Source organism: Cherax quadricarinatus, chromosome 3 (genome assembly GCF_038502225.1).
Source record: "Cherax quadricarinatus isolate ZL_2023a chromosome 3, ASM3850222v1, whole genome shotgun sequence".
NCBI lineage: Eukaryota > Metazoa > Arthropoda > Malacostraca > Decapoda > Parastacidae > Cherax > Cherax quadricarinatus.
Genome location: NC_091294.1, coordinates 56,612,994 through 56,633,521, shown reverse-complemented (window position 1 = coordinate 56,633,521; position 20,528 = coordinate 56,612,994). Strand labels below are relative to the sequence as shown.

Below are 20,528 nucleotides of genomic sequence, written 5' to 3'. Positions count from 1 at the left end.
GTGTGGCACCAGGGCCTCTTAGCAAAACTTCAAGCACTGGGAATTGCAGGCTCTACGCTATGTCTCCTCAGTGATTACCTTCATGGTAGATCTCTAAGTGTAGTTCTCAGTGGAATGGAATCAGCAAGACATCCTATTGGGGCAAGTGTTCCACAAGGAAGCGTGCTGGGTCCATTGTTATGGAATGTCTACTTCAATGACCTTCTTCATCTCATCCCAGAATCACATGCATATGCAGACGACTGTACACTGACATTCACTTATCCAAGAGAAGAAATGCCAGCTGCTCTAAGCTACATCAATCACCATCTGAGAGCTATATCAGCTTGGGGAAATAGATGGCAAGTAACATTTGCACCTGAGAAAACGCAAATGATGATCGTCTCTAGGCACCATGATGGTAATTCTGGTGCAGTAGTAAGGATGAATGGGTGGGTGTTGACACCTGGAGAAGAAGTTGATATCCTTGGGGTGAAATTTGACTCCAAACTAACCATGAAGAACCATGTTGTAAATCTTGCAAACAAGGCAGCCAGGAAGCTTACAGCACTTCGCCGTATCTCGCATCTGCTTGACAGTAGGGGTTGCAAGATCCTGTACGAGGCACAAGTATGCTCACACCTTGAGTATGCTCCACTTTCTTGGTTTGCCTGCCCCCCCTCTCATCTGCGACTGCTTGACAGAGTAGAGAACAGAGCAAGATGTCTCATCTCTCGCCTTGACCCATCCTGGATAGATCTGTCATTTCAGCAGAGCCTTCAACATAGGAGGGATGTGGGTGGCCTTACTGTTATATACAAGGCCAATATTGTCAAAGTACCACACTTGGATCCACTTCGAGGACAGCGTGAAACAAGCTTTTATGCCACAAGACGGGCAGAAAGCAGCAACTTCACTCTGGCTGTACCCTTCTCCAGAACATCACTCCATCTGAGATCCTATATACCCAGGATGACTCGAGTATGGAACACATTCGTACAGCATAATGATGTCAACGAGATAAAGTCAGTTGATCAAATGAAAATGCTGGCCCATAGATGGCTCCAACTTCATCCTGTTCCCTACTTGTATGTCTCATAACAATAAAAATGCTTTCAAATGAGCTGATGTAGGTAACAGCTCTTAGCTTGCCAATAAAGTTAGGAATCCTTAACCTGTAAATAGCTTGTCAATAAAGCTAGGGATCCTTAACCTTGTCAAACCCTGTGTAAAAAAAAAAAAGATAGATAGATAGATAGATACACACACACACACACACACACACACACACACACACACACACACACACACACACACACACACTCACACTCACACTCACACTCACACTCACACTCACACTTAGATACAGTCAGCCAAAGCCAATCAGACAGCCACCCAAAAGCCGGCCTGCTGAATACATATTAAACATATTCCTGAATCATTTCGCTTTGCTTAGGACATAGGTTATAGGACATTCTGGCAGGATAACACTACTAGTGGCACAAGTGTTGCACATGGGTTATTATCTAAGTTTTTTATGTTTCTTCAACCACTTGTAGCCACATCTATCTCAGAGCCACTAAACTCTGGGTCACCATCACTTTCCTCTTAAAAGGGGAGTGTACTGTTTGCTACAGCTGGTGCTCAATTGCACTGGTGCTCCCACAAGGTACTAAGTTGTCCCAGATATTTTTAATACTGCACACACTGAGTGTTGAGACCCATTCTATACTGACTAGGCATCTCTAGCCAATTGCGCCAAATTTGGAGGCAGGAAAAATAAAACGTTGAGTTATGTTTGGAGTGCTAGCAGTGAAAATGTAGATCTACATTTGGACAGTTTTGGGGTTCATTAGGCCTGTGACTTCTGTTGTGAATAAACAATTCATATATAAATATTTTCATTAATTTTCACATAGGATATGAAAACACTACATGTTTTGACTGCTGGTGCACAAAAAAAAATTATTCAAAGGTATGTGACCTGAAAATATACCCCTGTCTTATACCTGTAGTTAGCCAAAAATCTGATAATTTGAGGAGCAGTATTTCTCTTCTCCCCCTCTTATGGCCAGTAATATACAGGAATGGTTGGTAATTCATAGAATATTAAAGGACATTGATATAACACAAGTGCTATGCCAGTTGAACTTTTTAGTTGGGTCATTACTGCTAATTGTTATTATTATTATATATTTTTGTACAATTCTCAAGTAATGTTGGAGATATTTCTTTTCTTATATCTGTTTTTTATGTCTTATTATGTCCTTCTCATACTGTTTTTATTTTCCCAATCCTTGTGTCAGTCAGGGATGAAATTCTTAGTCTTTTCTGCCTTAATTTGTAGCTCTTGCAATTTTTTTTTTTTAGCTCTGGGGGAAGCATTTTGTAGCTGATCATTGTACATTTTTCTGCTTGTCCACATAATTTTTAAGTGTGAAAAACCGTACCATCACTACATATTCCAGTTTTTGCTTAACAAATGCAATTACTTTTAGTATTTTCCATTCGTATTTCTCAAGGCTGTTTTATGATTTTGCCAATGTAACTTGAGTTTCTTGTGGGTTTGCAATCACACACTTGTTCACTATGAATGACTACTTGACTTCTCTCTCTTTCTGATAATTTTAATATTTTATCACTATATATATTTATTCTTCATGTGATCTGTTATTACATGTTGGTTTATCCACTAGCAAAAATTACTTGACATTGGTCTTTGTTATAATGTAGGGTAACCCATGCAATGATGGAGCAAGACCAGCAGTGTTTAAGTACACACAAAAGTGGAGTAGCCATTGGCAGAATGGAAGACCATTGCATCTGTAAACACTGGATTGCTGATGCTGAAACCAATCATCTTTCTTCCATATCCATTGTGTGTGTTTGTGGTGCACCGTGCTCCCAATTCATCCCTCACCCTAATATCTTGTGTTCACTATATCTTTTGTCACAAAATATTCAGATACCAAGCAAATGGCAGTATTGTATATAAAAATTGTGCTATATAGTTTAAAATACAGAAAATAAACAACATTATCAACTGTATAATGCTCTTCTTCCTACCTAATTGAGAGGGAAAATATAGTGAATAAATTAATGTGTGCTTATTTTCATATATATGAATGAAGATGTAGTGTATGGATAAATCATATTGAAAAGAAACTCACAACTACTACCTGTACCACTATTTTCTTGCAGTGAAGACTGTGATCAACCTAGATGTTGGGAGACATATGTGGGCCAGCAGCTGTACAAATTGACAATCTTAGATTTGATTATTATGTTCATATCAACTTTCCTAGTCAACTTGCCAAGAAAATGTATTGGCCACAAGCTCATGCGAGGCAGCCGTATTGGGGCAGCCATAGGAGATATAGAGTTTATAATTCCTAAGCATGTGCTGGACATTGTGTATGGCCAGACACTATGTTGGCTTGGGATGTTCTACTCTCCAATACTTCCAGCTGTGACTGGCATCAAACTAGGTATGTACTGTGCATCAGTTTCATTCACAAGTGGTCTTCTAGCCATTTTTTTCATTGCAGTGTAAAGTTTGTAGCCACATCATACATAGACTTCTTTTTTTTTGTTTTTTTACTTACCATCTGTGATTTACCTCCTTGTGAGAACGACATAGCATAAATCTTCCCTTGAAATACCTGAAAGAACATTTGCAAAAAAATACTGAAACTTCTGCCATTATTGGCCCTTTGTTCAAATGAGATTCATGTATGTAGATGACAACAAAAAAGTGAAATTCCTCACTGTGAGTTGCTTACAGTCATACTGTTGTGTTTTTGCATGTCAGATAAGCACAGTCTTGAAAGAATAGTATAAATCAGTGTTAAAAGATCCTGTTGATACCATGAGAGTTGAAGACTCGGATAATTATTTATTAAATTCTACTCACTTTATGAATTTTCTGATATTAGTGCAAATCCTGCAAACCTTGAAAGATAACTACAGAAAATACCCAGGCATGCAGCACCTGAACCTAATTCCTCAACTTCAGTACTGTATTTGTATAGAAATGCAAAGTGTCATCAGTACTCATACTTAGTGTTCTCTGGAGGAGGTGCTTAGATTCAGGTGAAATTCCAGTGGCCTTAAAAAGTGGTGATAGTTCCTCTATATTCTCCATGGGGAAGTGGAACAGAATTCTTCCTTGGTAAGTCATGCATGTCATAAGAAGCGACTAAAATGCCGGGAGCAAGGGGCTAGTAGCCCCTTTTACTGTATAAATTACTAAATTTTATGAAGAGAAACTTTTGTTTTTCTTTTTTGGGCCACCCTACCGTGGTGGGATACAGTTGGTTCGTTGAAAAAAAAGAAGCTCCTTTATACAAAGGGAGCATCAGAGCAATAGCAGAAAACTACAGAGTAGCAGAACTTACATCATAGACCCTAAGAATCCTTGAAAGGGTGCTGAGATCTGAGATTAATGGTTTTATGGAGAAACTTTAAATTACACAACCCAACTTAGCATGACTTTAGAGCAGGAAGATCATTCCTCTCACAATTATTAGATCGACAAAACCACATAATAAAGTGGACCCCTAGTTATCGACCGGTTTGGTTATCAGCCAACTCGGTTATTGGCGGGTTTCTGGCGCCCGGTTATCGGCTGTACACTCCATTATCGGCTGTTTTGGACGCGTCCATCTGCTGGTTGGGGCAGCTTGTGCTTCAGTTTGGCTTTGTCTCTCGGTGGCTGAGGAAGCTTCTGCTCATACATCCAAACATTTTGATTGTTTACAATTGGTTTTAGTGGTTTTTCTTGCAGTGCAACTGTGAAATAAGTAAAGATGGCTCCAAAGAAAGTTCCTGGTAAAGTTCCTGTGGTTAAGAATGAGAAACACCATGGAATTTAAGTGTGAAGTGATAGAAAAGTTTGAGAGTGATATAAAGGTGGTGGAACTTACCAGGATTTACAGCAAGAATAAATCAACAAGTACATCCATCCTGGCAAAGAAAGAACAAATCAGAGATGCTAATGTTGCAAAAGGAGTAACTTTTCGAACTAAACAAAGGTCACCAATAATGGAAGAGATGGAAAAGTTATTATTATTGTGGATTAAGGAAAAAGAATTAGTGGGAGACAGTGTTGTGAAGTCGATCATTTGTGAGAAGGCAAAGCAGTTCCATGAGGATCTTGCAAAGAAAATGCCTGGAACAAGTGCTGCAGTTTGTGAATTTAGGGCCAGCAAAGGATGGTTTGATAGATTTAAGAAGCATAGTGGCATGCACAGTGTTGTAAGGCATGGTGAGGCTGCAAGTTCTGACAAATGTGCAGCTGAAAAGTATGTTCACGAATTCCAGGACTATGTAAAGGCTGAAGGATTCAAACCCCAACAAGTGTTCATTTCTGAAGAAACAGGCCTGTTTTGGAAGAAAATGCCAAACAGGACCTACATTACCCAGGAGGAAAAGGCATTGCCAGGACACAAGCCTATGAAAGACAGGTTTACTCTTTTGTTGTGTGGTAATGCTAGTGGGGATTTCAAAGTGAAATCTTTACTTGTGTATCACTCAGAAAATCCCAGAGTGTTTAAGAAAAACAATTTCATGAAGAATAGATTATGTGTGATGTGGAAAGCTAATCATAAGGTATGGGTCACAAGGCAAATTTTCAAAGAGTTGGGTTAATGATGTATTTCTCCCAAGTGTGAAAAAATACCTCCTGGAAAAGAAATTGCCACCCAAATGCCTCCTGGTATTGGACAATGCTCCTGCACATCCTCCAGACTTGCAAGACCAAGTGTTTAGGGACTTCAGTTTTATAAAAGTGAAGTTCGTGCCTCTTAACACCACTCCTCTCCTCCAGCCCATGGACCAGCAGGTAATTTCTAGCTCCAAAAAACTCTACACAAAAGCAGTATTTCAAAAGTGCTTTGAAGTGACCTCGGACACTCAGTTGACCCTAAGACAGTTCTGGAGGAATCATTTCACTATCCTCCATTGCATAAGCCTTATAGGTAAGGCTTGGGAGGAAGTGACTTCCAGGACTTTGAACTCTGCTTGGAGAAAACTGTGGCCACATTGTGAAAAAGAGAGGGATTTTGAAGGGTTTGAGGCTCATCCTGACCCTCCCGACCTTTGGACTCTGTTGTGGCACTGGGGAAGTCCCTGGGGTTGAAAGTGAGTGGCAAGGATGTGGAAGAGTTGGTGGAGGACCACAGGGAAGAGCTAACCACTGAAGAGCTGCAAGAGCTTCATCTCGATCAACAACAGACTGTAGCTGAGGAACTTGCTTCAGAGGAGGAGGAGGAGGAGGGAGTGAAGGAGGTGACTTCTTCAGAGATTAAAGAGGTGTGTGCAGTGTGGACTAGGGTGCAAGCTTTTTTAGAGAAACACCACCCTGACAAAGCTGAAACAAGCCATAGCTGCAACATGTTTAGTGACAAAACCCTGTCCCATTTCAGGGAAATCTTAGAGACTCCAGAAACAGAGCACTCTGGACAGTTATTTTGTGAGACAGGGGTCCAGTGACTCTCAAGCTGGTCCTAGTGTCAATAAAAGACAGAGAAGGGAAGTAACCCCAGAGAAGGCTTTGTTACCTAAAGTCTTCATGGAGGGGGATTTCCCTTCCAAACACTAACTCATCCCTCTTTCCTCCTCCCTATCTTCCAGAAGCCAGCATTAGCCTTCAATAAAGGTATGTAATACTTATATAACTGTTAAAAAAAAAAATTGAATATTTTTGTTTGGAACAGATTAATTTTATTTCCATTAATTCTTAGGGAAATAGTATTAATTCGGTTATCAGCCGACCTTCCGGAACAGATTATGGCCGATAACCGGGGGCCCACTGTACTTGAAAGGAAAATGTAATGCTAATGTGAGCTACTCATAGTTTTTCAAAAACATTTTAACAAACGTAACCATGGAGTAATTGCCCATACATTGAAGACAATAAGTAGACTTTTATATATATATTTTTTTTTTATTAGCACACTGGCCGATTCCCACCAAGGCAGGGTGGCCCGAAAAAAAAAAACTTTCACCATCATTCACTCCATCACTGTCTTGCCAGAAGGGTGCTTTACACTAGTTTTTAAACTGCAACATTAACACCCCTCCTTCAGAGTGCAGGCACTGTACTTCCCATCTCCAGGACTCAAGTCTGGCCTGCTGGTTTCCCTGAATCCCTTCATGAATGTTACTTTGCTCACACTCCAACAGCACTTCAAGTATTAAAAACCATTTGTCTCCATTCACTCCTATCAAACACGCTCACACATGCCCGCTGGAACTCCAAGCCCCTCGCACACAAAACCTCCTTGACCCCCCTCCCTCCAACCTTTCCTAGGCCGACCCCTACCCCGCCTTCCTTCCACTACAGACTCATACACTCTTGAAGTCATTCTGTTTCGCTCCATTCTCTACATGTCCGAACCACCTCACCAACCCTTCCTCAGCCCTCTGGACAACATTCCCCTCTTTGCCTCCACAGACTCCTAAGTGCACCGCTCACCCTTTTCCCCTCATCAGTTCTATGATTCACCTCATCTTTCATAGACCCATCCGCTGACACATCCACTCCCAGATATCTGAATACATTCACCTCCTCCATACTCTTTCCCTCCAATCTGATAGCTAATCTTTCATCACCTAATCTTTTTGTTATCCTCATAACCTTACTCTTTCCTGTATTCACTTTAAATTTTCTTCCTTTACATTTTTTTTATTTTATTATCACACTGGCCGATTCCCACCAAGGCAGGGTGGCCCGAAAAAGAAAAACTTTCACCATCATTCACTCTCTATACTGTCTTGCCAGAAGGGTGCTTTACACTACAGTTTTTAAACTGCAACATTAACACCCCTCCTTCAGAGTGCAGGCACTGTACTTCCCATCTCCAGGACTCAAGTCCGGCCTGCCGGTTTCCCTGAACCCCTTCATAAATGTTACTTTGCTCACACTCCAACAGCACGTCAAGTATTAAAAACCATTTGTCTCCATTCACTCCTATCAAACACGCTCATGCATACCTGCTGGAAGTCCAAGCCCCTCGCACACAAAACCTCCTTTACCCCCTCTCTCCAACCTTTCCTAGGCCGACCCCTACCCCGCCTTCCTTCCACTACAGACTGATACACTCTTGAAGTCATTCTGTTTCGCTCCATTCTCTCTACATGTCCGAACCACCTCAACAACCCTTCCTCAGCCCTCTGGACAACAGTTTTGGTAATCCCGCACCTCCTCCTAACTTCCAAACTACGAATTCTCTGCATTATATTCACACCACACATTGCCCTCAGACATGACATCTCCACTGCCTCCAGCCTTCTCCTCGCTGCAACATTCATCACCCATGCTTCACATCCATATAAGAGCGTTGGTAAAACTATACTCTCATACATTCCCCTCTTTGCCTCCAAGGACAAAGTTCTTTGTCTCCACAGACTCCTAAGTGCACCACTCACTCTTTTTCCCTCATCAATTCTATGATTCACCTCATCTTTCATAGACCCATCCGCTGACACGTCCACTCCCAAATATCTGAATACATTCACCTCCTCCATACTCTCTCCCTCCAATCTGATATTCAATCTTTCATCACCTAATCTTTTTGTTATCCTCATAACCTTACTCTTTCCTGTATTCACCTTTAATTTTCTTCTTTTGCACACCCTACCAAATTCATCCACCAATCTCTGCAACTTCTCTTCAGAATCTCCCAAGAGCACAGTGTCATCAGCAAAGAGCAGCTGTGACAACTCCCACTTTATGTGTGATTCTTTATCTTTTAACTCCACGCCTCTTGCCAAGACCCTCGCATTTACTTCTCTTACAACCCCATCTATAAATATATTAAACAACCACGGTGACATCACACATCCTTGTCTAAGGCCTACTTTTACTGGGAAATAATTTCCCTCTTTCCTACATACTCTAACTTGAGCCTCACTATCCTCGTAAAAACTCTTCACTGCTTTCAGTAACCTACCTCCTACACCATACACTTGCAACATCTGCCACATTGGCCCCCTATCCACCCTGTCATACGCCTTTTCCAAATCCATAAATGCCACAAAGACCTCTTTAGCCTTATCTAAATACTGTTCACTTATATGTTTCACTGTAAACACCTGGTCCACACACCCCCTACCTTTCCTAAAGCCTCCTTGTTCATCTGCTATCCTATTCTCCGTCTTACTCTTAATTCTTTCAATAATAACTCTACCATACACTTTACCAGGTATACTCAGCAGACTTTCTTTTTTTTTTTTTTTTTTTTTTTTTTTAAACACACCGGCCGTATCCCACCGAGGCGGGGTGGCCCAAAAGGAAAAACGAAAGTTTCTCCTTTTACATTTAGTAATATATACAGGAGAAGAGGTTACTAGCCCCTTGCTCCCGGCATTTTAGTCGCCTCTTACAACACGCATGGCTTACGGAGGAAGAATTCTGTTCCACTTCCCCATGGAGATAAGAGGAAATAAACAAGAATAAGAACTAGAAAGAAAATAGAAGAAAACCCAGAGGGGTGTGTATATATGTGCTTGTACATGTATGTGTAGTGTGACCTAAGTGTAAGTAGAAGTAGCAAGACGTACCTGAAATCTTGCATGTTCATGAGACAGAAAAAAGGACACCAGCAATCCTACCATCATGTAAAACAATTACAGGCTTCCGTTTTACACTCACTTGGCAGGACGGTAGTACCTCCCTGGGTGGTTGCTGTCTACCAACCTACTACCTAAACTCAGCAGACTTATCCCCCTATAATTTTTGCACTCTCTTTTATCCCCTTTGCCTTTATACAAAGGAACTATGCATGCTCTCTGCCAATCCCTAGGTACCTTACCCTCTTCCATACATTTATTAAATAATTGCACCAACCGCTCCAAAACTATATCCCCACCTGCTTTTAACATTTCTATCTTTATCCCATCAATCCCGGCTGCCTTACCCCCTTTCATTTTACCTACTGCCTCACGAACTTCCCCCACACTCACAACTGGCTCTTCCTCACTCCTACAAGATGTTATTCCTCCTTGCCCTATACACGAAATCACAGCTTCCCTATCTTCATCAACATTTAACAATTCCTCAAAATATTCCCTCCATCTTCCCAATACCTCTAACTCTCCATTTAATAACTCTCCTCTCCTATTTTTAACTGACAAATCCATTTGTTCTCTAGGCTTTCTTAACTTGTTAATCTCACTCCAAAACTTTTTCTTATTTTCAACAAAATTTGTTGATAACATCTCACCCACTCTCTCATTTGCTCTCTTTTTACATTGCTTCACCACTCTCTTAACCTCTCTCTTTTTCTCCATATACTCTTCCCTCCTTGCATCACTTCTACTTTGTAAAAACTTCTCATATGCTAACTTTTTCTCCCTTACTACTCTCTTTACATCATCATTCCACCAATCGCTCCTCTTCCCTCCCGCACCCACTTTCCTGTAACCACAAACTTCTGCTGGACACTCTAACACTACATTTTTAAACCTACCCCATACCTCTTCGACCCCATTGCCTATGGTCTCATTAGCCCATCTATCCTCCAATAGCTGTTTATATCTTTCCCTAACTGCCTCCTCTTTTAGTTTATAAACCTTCACCTCTCTCTTCCCTGATGCTTCTATTCTCCTTGTATCCCATCTACCTTTTACTCTCAGTGTAGCTACAACTAGAAAGTGATCTGATATATCTGTGGCCCCTCTATAAACATGTACATCCTGAAGTCTACTCAACAGTCTTTTATCTACCAATACATAATCCAACAAACTACTGTCATTTCGCCCTACATCATATCTTGTATACTTATTTATCCTCTTTTTCTTAAAATATGTATTACCTATAACTAAACCCCTTTCTATACAAAGTTCAATCAAAGGGCTCCCATTATCATTTACACCTGGCACCCCAAACTTACCTACCACACCCTCTCTAAAAGTTTCTCCTACTTTAGCATTCAGGTCCCCTACCACAATTACTCTCTCACTTGGTTCAAAGGCTCCTATACATTCACTTAACATCTCCCAAAATCTCTCTCTCTCCTCTGCATTCTTCTCTTCTCCAGGTGCATACACGCTTATTATGACCCACTTCTCGCATCCAACCTTTACTTTAATCCACATAATTCTTGAATTTACACATTCATATTCTCTTTTCTCCTTCCATAACTGATCATTTAACATTACTGCTACCCCTCTCTTTGCTCTAACTCTCTCAGATACTCCAGATTTAATCCCATTTATTTCATAAGAACATAAGAACATAAGAACGAAGGAACACTGCAGAAGGCCTACTGGCCCATGCGAGGCAGGTCCAAGTCTCCTACCGGCTTAAGCCAATGCACCCAACCTAGTCAGGTCAGGTCACATTGACTTAAGGGAGGAACACGGCAACCGACCTGGTAGCACAAGCTATCAGGTCTAACTCACACCCACCCACATCCACTCATGTATTTATCCAACCTATTTTTAAAGCTACACAACGTTCTGGCCTCTATAACGGTACTTGGGAGTTTGTTCCACTCATCCACAACTCTATTACCAAACCAGTACTTTCCTATATCCTTCCTGAATCTGAATTTTTCCAACTTAAAACCATTGCTGCGAGTCCTGTCTAGGCTAGATATTTTCAGCACACTATTTACATCCCCTTTATTTATTCCTGTCTTCCATTTATACACCTCAATCATATCCCCCCTAATTCTACGTCTTTCTAGAGAGTGCAGATTCAGGGCCCTTAGTCTATCCTCATAGGGAAGGTTTCTGATACATGGGATCAACTTTGTCATCCTCCTTTGTACATTTTCCAGAGAATTTATATCCATTCTGTAATAAGGTGACCAAAACTGTGCAGCATAATCTAAATGAGGCCTAACCAAGGATGTATAGAGTTGAAGAACAACCTGAGGACTCCTATTATTTATGCTTCTTGATATGAAGCCAAGGATTCTATTAGCTTTATTGCGAACACTTATGCACTGTTGTCTTGGTTTCAGATTACTGCTAACCAGAACTCCTAAATCTTTTTCGCAATCCGTAATATTAAGATCTACATTATTTAGTTTATATGTGGCATGGTTATTGTCCTGTCCAACATTTAGAACTTTGCATTTGTCTATATTAAACTGCATCTGCCACTTCTCCGACCACTGCATCAGTCTATTCAAATCTTCCTGGAGTGCTCGAATGTCCTCGTCAGAATGAATTCGACGGCCTATTTTGGTGTCATCGGCAAACTTGCCGATGTCGCTCTTTATGCCCTCATCTATGTCGTTTATGTAGATTGTGAACAGCAGGGGGCCCAACACTGACCCCTGTGGAACACCGCTCGTGACACTTCCCCACTCTGATTTCTCCCCATTTATGCAAACTCTCTGCTGCCTATTTGTCAACCATGCCTCTATCCAGGAAAAAATTTCTCCTCCTATTCCATGTGCTTTAATTTTCCTCAATAGTCTCTGATGTGGGACCCTGTCAAAAGCCTTACTGAAGTCCATATACACAATATCATATTCATTACCATGATCTACCTCCTCAAATACCTTAGTGAAAAAAGTTAATAAATTCGTAAGGCAGGAACGCCCCTTTGTAAAACCATGCTGAGATTCGTTGATTAATTTATGCTTTTCAAGGTGGCTACGAACTGCCTCGGCAATTATTGATTCCATAAATTTTCCCACTATGGAGGTTAGGCTTATTGGTCTATAGTTCGAAGCTAAGGACCTGTCACCTGTTTTGAAAATAGGTATCACATTTGCCATTTTCCACTTATCTGGCACCATGCCAGTTTGTAGTGATATGTTGAAAAGATTAGCCAAAGGTGTGCTAAGCTCCTCTTTACATTCCTTTAGAACCCTTGCATACAGTTCATCAGGGCCTGGGGATTTGTTAGGTTTTAATTTATCTATTTGCCTAAGGACCATGTCACTTGTGACCCTAATAGTACACAGTTTATTATCGTCCTGTTCTACATAATTTATCATTACTGGAATATCGCTGGTATCCTCCTGTGTAAAAACTGAGAGGAAGTATGTGTTAAAAATTCTACACATTTCCTTATCACTGTCAGTGAGCTGACCCGAGGAACTTTTGAGTGGGCCTATCTTGTCCCTGATCTTACTTCTGTATACCTGAAAGAATCCTTTTGGGTTAGTCTTCGATTCTCTTGCAACTTTAACCTCATAATCTCTTTTTGCTTTTCTAATTCCCTTTTTTATTTCTCTCTTTAACTGAATATATCGATTTCTCAATTGCCCCTCTCCTCTTTTGATTTGCCTATATATGCCTCTCTTTTGACCAATCAGATATTTTAATCTATTGTTCATCCATTTAGGATCATTTTTGTTTGATCTGATTTCCCTATTTGGAACATAATTTGACTGAGCAGCTAGAACTATGCCCTGGAAAGCATCATATCGGCAACCATCACCACCTACCTGACCCTTAGTCAGGTCATTCCAGTTCAGCCCACCTAAGTAATTTTTCAGTCCTATGAAATCAGCCAAGCGAAAGTCAGGGACGGAGACTTGATTGCCATTATTAGGGGAATTCCATGATATATTAAAACTGAGTGATTTGTGATCACTTTCCCCAAGCTCATCATTAACCTCAAGATTATTAATTAGTGTTTCCCTACTGGCAAGAACCAAGTCAAGGAGGTTATTTCCCCTAGTTGGCTCTGTCACAAACTGTTTTAAAAAACAATCCTGGATCATATCAAGAAAGTCACCTGACTCTAAATTTCCTGTCAAATTGCTCCAGTCAATCTGTCTATAGTTGAAATCTCCCATTAGCACAACATTTTCGTATGTAGATGCCTTACGAATTTCGTCCCATAGAAGTTTACTGCACTCCCTATCAAGATTTGGGGCCCTGTAAATCACACCCAAAATTAGTTTTTCTCGGCCCTCGAGAAGCTGTAACCAAACAGATTCAGTGGCTGACGCTTCTAATTTAATATCTTGTCTAACACAACAATTTAAATTGTCTCTGACATACATCGCTACTCCACCACCTTTCCTGTTGACCCTGTCAGTGTGGAATAATTTATAGCCTTGTATGTGACATTCAGAGGGCATCTCTCTATCTTTCAGATTGAGCCAGGTCTCTGTTATAGCAATAATATCTATGTCTCCTGCACTTGCAATTAATCTTAGCTCATCTATCTTATTTCTTACACTCCTGCTATTAGTATAGTAAACCTTAAGGGAGCTAGTCCCTTGCTGCCCTCTGCTGTCCCCCTTTGTTTGCTGACCTGATCTATTGTCTTTATTTATAACTTCATGCTGAATGCCTTTTATACATTTACTGTTTCCAACCCAAGTGTTGCAACCTGCTTGTTTCCCACACACACCCATACCTCTATCTTCCATCAGTTTAAAATCATAGGCATTTCACCAATGGCCTTCTCAATCGAGTCTGCAAGTGCTACCACCCCAGCCCCAGAGAGATGTACCCCATCCCTTGCATACATATCATGTTTGCCATAAAAGTTGTTCCAGTTGTCAATGAATGGGATTGCAAGTTCCTTGCAGTATCTGTCTAGCCAGCAATTTACACCAATTGCCCTAGACAACCATTCATTTCCTACTCCCCTTCTAGGCAAGATGCTACATATGATTGGGATCCCTCCCTTAGACTTAATGAAATCTATAGCTGACCTGTACTTATCTAGCAGCTCTTCTCTCCTACCCTTCCCAATATCATTTCCACCAGCACTGAGACAGATAATGGGCTTGCTCCCATTACCTGACATGATATTATCCAGCCTGTTGACAATGTCCCCAACACCAGCTCCAGGGAAGCACACTCTATCTCTCATCTTCTTATTCCTATTACAAAAAGCACGGTCAATGTATCTTACCTGAGAGTCACCAACCACAAGAATGCGCTTACCTCCATTAGCAGGGGCAGTAGTACCCTTACCTTCACTGGCCACTGAAGTACATTCATCCTGAAGAACAGAGAAGCGATTTCCTACCTTCAGATCTTCACTCTTAACTTTCCTTACTCTGATGCGCCTTCCATTACTGTGAACTACTCGCCACTTGTAGCAGGTGCTGGGCTGCACCTCACTGCTGGTAGCCGTTGCTGCCTCCCCAACTACAGCCTCCTCACAGCGAGAGACAGACTGCACCTCGCTGCTAGAAGCCTCATTCCCCACAACTCCAGCCACCTCACACTCTCTCCCAGACCCATTGAGGTGGACCTTCAGCCTCCTAATCTGAAACTCTCCTACCCCCTTCAGCTTTGTTTCGCTTAGGGCCAGGACATCCAACTTCTTTTCATTCATAACATCAGCAATCATCTGTTTCTTGTCATCCGCACTACATCCACGCACATTTAAGCATCCCAGTTTTATAAAGTTTTTCTTTTTCTCTTTTTTAGTAAGTGTCTACAGGAGAAGGGGTTACTAGCCCATTGCTCCCGGCATTTTAGTCGCCTCATACGACACGCATGGCTTACGGAGGAAAGATTCTTTTCCACTTCCCCATGGACAATAGAAGAAATAAAGAAGAACAAGAGCTATTTAGAAAAAGGAGAAAAACCTAGATGTATGTATATATATATGCATGTACGTGTCTGTGAAGTGTGACCAAAGTGTAAGTAGGAGTAGCAAGATATCCCTGTTATCTAGCGTGTTTATGAGACAGAAAAAGAAACCAGCAATCCTACCATCATGCAAAACAGTTACAGGTTTCTGTTTCACAGTCATCTGGCAGGACGGTAGTACTTCCCTGAGTAGTTGCTGTCTACCAACCTACTACCTTTACATACCCTACCAAATTCATCCACCAACCTCTGCAACTTCTTTTCAGAATCTCCCAAGAGCACAGTGTCATCAGCAAAGAGCAACTGTGACAACTCCCACTTTATGTGTGATTCTTTATCTTTTATTATAATAATAATAATAATAATAATTTTATTTTGACATGATACATGGTTGTACAAAGGATTATAATAGATGGGTGTACATGCCAAAAGCCCCTTGTATGCAGAGCATTTCGGGCAAACTTAAAATGGTTGATCAATCCTCAGCACAGTATTTTTTTTTTTATTATCACACTGGCAGATTCCCACCAAGGCAGGTTGGCCCGAAAAAGAAAAACTTTCACCATCATTCACTCCATCACTGTCTTGCCAGAAAGGTGCTTTACACTACAGTTTTTAAACTGCAACATTAACACCCCTCCTTCAGAGTGTAGGCACTGTACTTCCCATCTCCAGGACTCAAGTCTGGCCTGCCGGTTTCCCTGAACCCCTTCATAAATGTTACTTTGCTCACACTCCAACAGCACGTCAAGTATTAAAAACCATTTGTCTCCATTCACTCATATCAAACACGCTCACGCATGCCTGCTGGAAGTCCAAGCCCCTCGCACACAAAACCTTCTTTACCCCCTCCCTCCAACCTTTCCTAGGCCGACCCCTACCCCGCCTTCCTTCCACTACATACTGATACACTCTTGAAGTCACTGTGTTTCGCTCCATTCTCTCTACATGTCTAAACCACCTCAACAACCCTTCCTCAGCCCTCTGGACAACAGTTTTGGTAATCCCGCACCTCCTCCTAACTTCCAAACTACGAATTCTCTGCATTATATTCACACCACACATTGCCCTCAGACATGACATCTCCACTGCCTCCAGCCTTCTCCTCGCTGCAACATTCATCACTCATGCTTCACACCCGTATAAGAGCGTTGGTAAAACTATACTCTCATACATTCCCCTCTTTTCCTCCAAGGACAAAGGGACGAAGTTCTTTGTCTCCACAGACTCCTAAGTGCACTGCTCACTCTTTTCCCCTCATCAGTTCTATGATTCACCTCATCTTTCATAGACCCATCCGCTGACACGTCCACTCCCAAATATCTGAATACATTCACCTCCTCCATACTCTCTCCCTCCAATCTGATATCCAATCTTTCATCACCTAATCTTTTTGTTATCCTCATAACCTTACTCTTTCCTGTATTCACTTTTAATTTTCTTCTTTTGCACACCCTACCAAATTCATCCACCAATCTCTGCAACTTCTCTTCAGAATCTCCCAAGAGCACAGTGTCATCAGCAAAGAGCAACTGTGACAACTCCCACTTTATGTGTGATTCATTATCTTTTAACTCCACTCCTCTTGCCAAGACCCTCGCATTTACTTCTCTTACAACCCCATCTATAAATATATTAAACAACCACGGTGACATCACACATCCTTGTCTAAGGCCTACTTTTACTGGGAAATAATTTCCCTCTTTCCTACATACTCTAACTTGAGCCTCACTATCCTCATAAAAACTCTTCACTGCTTTCAGTAACCTACCTCGTACACCATACACCTGCAACATCTGCCACGTTGCCCCCCTATCCACCCTGTCATATGCCTTTTCCAAATCCATAAATGCCACAAAGACCTCTTTAGCCTTATCTAAATACTGTTCACTTATATGTTTCACTGTAAACACCTGGTCCACACACCCCCTACCTTTCCTAAAGCCTCCTTATTCATCTGCTATCCTGTTCTCCATCTTACTCTTAATTCTTTCAATAATAACTCTACCATACACTTTACCAGGTATACTCAACAGACTTATCCCCCTATAATTTTTGCACTCTCTTTTGTCCCCTTTGCCTTTATACAAAGGAACTATGCATGCTCTCTGCCAATCCCTAGGTACCTTACCCCCTTCCATGCATTTATTAAATAATTGCACCAACCACTCCAAAACTATATCCCCACCTGCTTTTAACATTTCTATCTTTATCCCATCAATCCCGCCTGCCTTATCCCCTTTCATTTTACCTGCTGCCTCACGAACTTCCCCCACACTCACAACTGGCTCTTCCTCACTCCTACAAGATGTTATTCCTCCTTGCCCTATACACGAAATTGCAGCTTCCCTATCTTCATCAACATTTAACAATTCCTCAAAATATTCCCTCCATCTTCCCAATACCTCTAACTCTCCATTTAATAACACTCCTCTCCTATTTTTAACTGACAAATCCATTTGTTTTCTAGGCTTCCTTAACTTGTTAATCTCACTCCAAAACTTTTTCTTATTTTCAACAAAATTTGTTGATAACATCTCACCCACTCTCTCATTTGCTCTCTTTTTACATTGCTTCACCACTCTCTTAACCTCTCTCTTTTTCTCCATATACAGTGGACCCCCGCATAACGATTACCTCCGAATCCGACCAATTATGTAAGTGTATTTATGTAAGTGCATTTGTATGTGTATGTTTGGGGGTCTGAAATGGACTAATCTACTTCACAATATTTCTTATGGGAACAAATTCGGTCAGTACTGGCACCTGAACATACTTCTGGAGTGAAAAAATATCGTTAACCGGGGGTCCACTGTACTCTTCCCTCCTTGCATCACTTCTACTTTGTAAAAACTTCTCATATGCTAACTTTTTCTCCCTTACTACTCTCTTTACATCATCATTCCACCAATCGCTCCTCTTCCCTCCCGCACCCACTTTCCTGTAACCACAAACTTCTGCTGAACGCTCTAACACTACATTTTTAACCCTTTGAGGGTTTTTGAAGTACTAGTATGCCTAAATTCTAGCGCCCTCAAATCTAGTGGGAGAAAACTGGTAGGCCTCCATATGAAAGAATGGGTCTTTGTGGTCAGTGTGCATGGTATAAAAAAAATTCTGAAGCACACAGTGCATAATGAGAAAAAAAAACTTTGACCGTTTTTTTGGAATAAAAAAGCGTCTTTGCACTGTATTTTCGTATGGTATTTATTGTTGTATTCTAGTTTTCTTGGTCTCATTTTATAGAATGGAAGGCATATCATAGAAATTGAGATGATTTTGACTGGTTTTACAATGAAAAGTTCCTTGAAATTGAGCTCAAAGTAGCAGAAATGTTCGATTTTTACCAAAGTTCAAAAGTAAACAAATCATGCCAAGCGTCCAATACACATCAACTGGTGAGTCTAATATTCTTTTGCAAGTGCGCCAATATGATTCATACCATTTTTTACACTAATGCAGTAGTCTGTATAACAGTAAATCTTCTATTTTTTGTGAGAATAAAAATTCAAAGTGGAAAGCAAAAGAATGTAAGAGGGGCCTTGAGATGTGACTAATGAACAGAGGAAATGTCATTTTAGTGCCAGGAATGTATTTCTTGTTTGTTCTGGACCCTATTCAGAAATTAGCGTCTTTTGAAATTTGTGTGAAATTGGCAAAATTGCTAAATTCTGACCACTGTACTGGATAGTTGAAATTGGTAAATGGGTGGTTTCTTGCACTTGTTCAATAGAAAAAATGGAGTTCTAGCAAAATATTCATGTTTTTTGTCGACTAGTACAGTGGAAATGGCCAAAAATGGGGCTCAAAGTGTGCAAAATTGCCGTTCCGTAAACATCGCTGAGACCGCTAACTTCGCGAGAGCATACTTCCGTAAGTTTTCCATCAAATTTCATATTTTTGGTGTCATTATGATCGGGAAAAGATTCTCTATCTCTTCATAAGAATTTTTTTTTTTTTTTTTTTTTTAAATTTGGCCGACCCTGAGAACAAGTCTCGGAGAGGGCCTGTCGACCCTCAAAGGATTAAACCTACCCCATACCTCTTCGACCCCATTGCCTATGCTCTCATTAGCCCATCTATCCTCCAATAGCTGTTTATATCTTACCCTAACTGCCTCCTCTTTTAGTTTATAAACCTTCACCTCTCTCTTCCCTGATGCTTCTATTCTCCTTGTATCCCATCAACCTTTTACTCTCAGTGTAGCTACAACTAGAAAGTGATCTGATATATCTGTGGCCCCTCTATAAACATGTACATCCTGAAGTCTACTCAACAGTCTTTTATCTACCAATACATAATCCAACAAACTACTGTCATTTCGCCTTACATCATATCTTGTATACTTATTTATCCTCTTTTTCTTAAAATATGTATTACCTATAACTAAACCCCTTTCTATACAAAGTTCAATCAAAGGGCTCCAATTATCCTGGCACCCCAAACTTACCTACCACACCCTCTCTAAAAGTTTCTCCTACTTTAGCATTCAGGTCCCCTACCACAATTACTCTCTCACTTGGTTTAAAGGTTCCTATACATTCACTTAACATCTCCCAAAATCTCTCTCCTCTGCATTCCTCTCTTCTCCAGGTGCATACACGCTTGTTATGACCCACTTTTCGCATCCAACCTTTACTTTAATTCACATAATTCTTGAATTTACACATTCATATTCTCTTTTCTCCTTCCATGATTGATCCTTCAACATTACTGCTACCCCTTCCTTTGCTCTAACTCTCTCAGATACTCCAGATTTAATCCCATTTATTTCCCCCCACCGAAACTCCCCTACCCCCTTCAGCTTTGTTTCGCTTAGGGCCAGGACATCCAACTTCTTTTGATTCATAACATCAGCAATCATCTGTTTCTTGTCATCCGCACTACATCCACGCACATTCAAGCATCCCAGTTTTATAAAGTTTTTCTTCTTCTCTTTTTTAGTAAATGTCTACAGGAGAAGGGGTTACTAGCCCATTGCTCCCGGCATTTTAGTCGCCTCATACGACACGCATGGCTTA

The 20,528-nt window shown here is 40.9% G+C and overlaps 1 protein-coding gene across 3 annotated transcripts in view; it reads left to right on the top strand.

Moving 5' to 3' along the window:
• Window positions 1-20,528, top strand: part of LOC128705896 (transmembrane channel-like protein 7) — a 738,019-nt gene that overhangs the window by 586,243 nt on the left and 131,248 nt on the right. For all 3 annotated transcript variants that reach the window (XM_070091935.1, XM_070091932.1, XM_070091933.1), the window contains one exon: window positions 3,181-3,467. In XM_070091935.1, coding sequence (XP_069948036.1) covers window positions 3,181-3,467 — 287 coding nt within the window. The remainder of the gene's footprint in view (window positions 1-3,180; window positions 3,468-20,528) is intronic.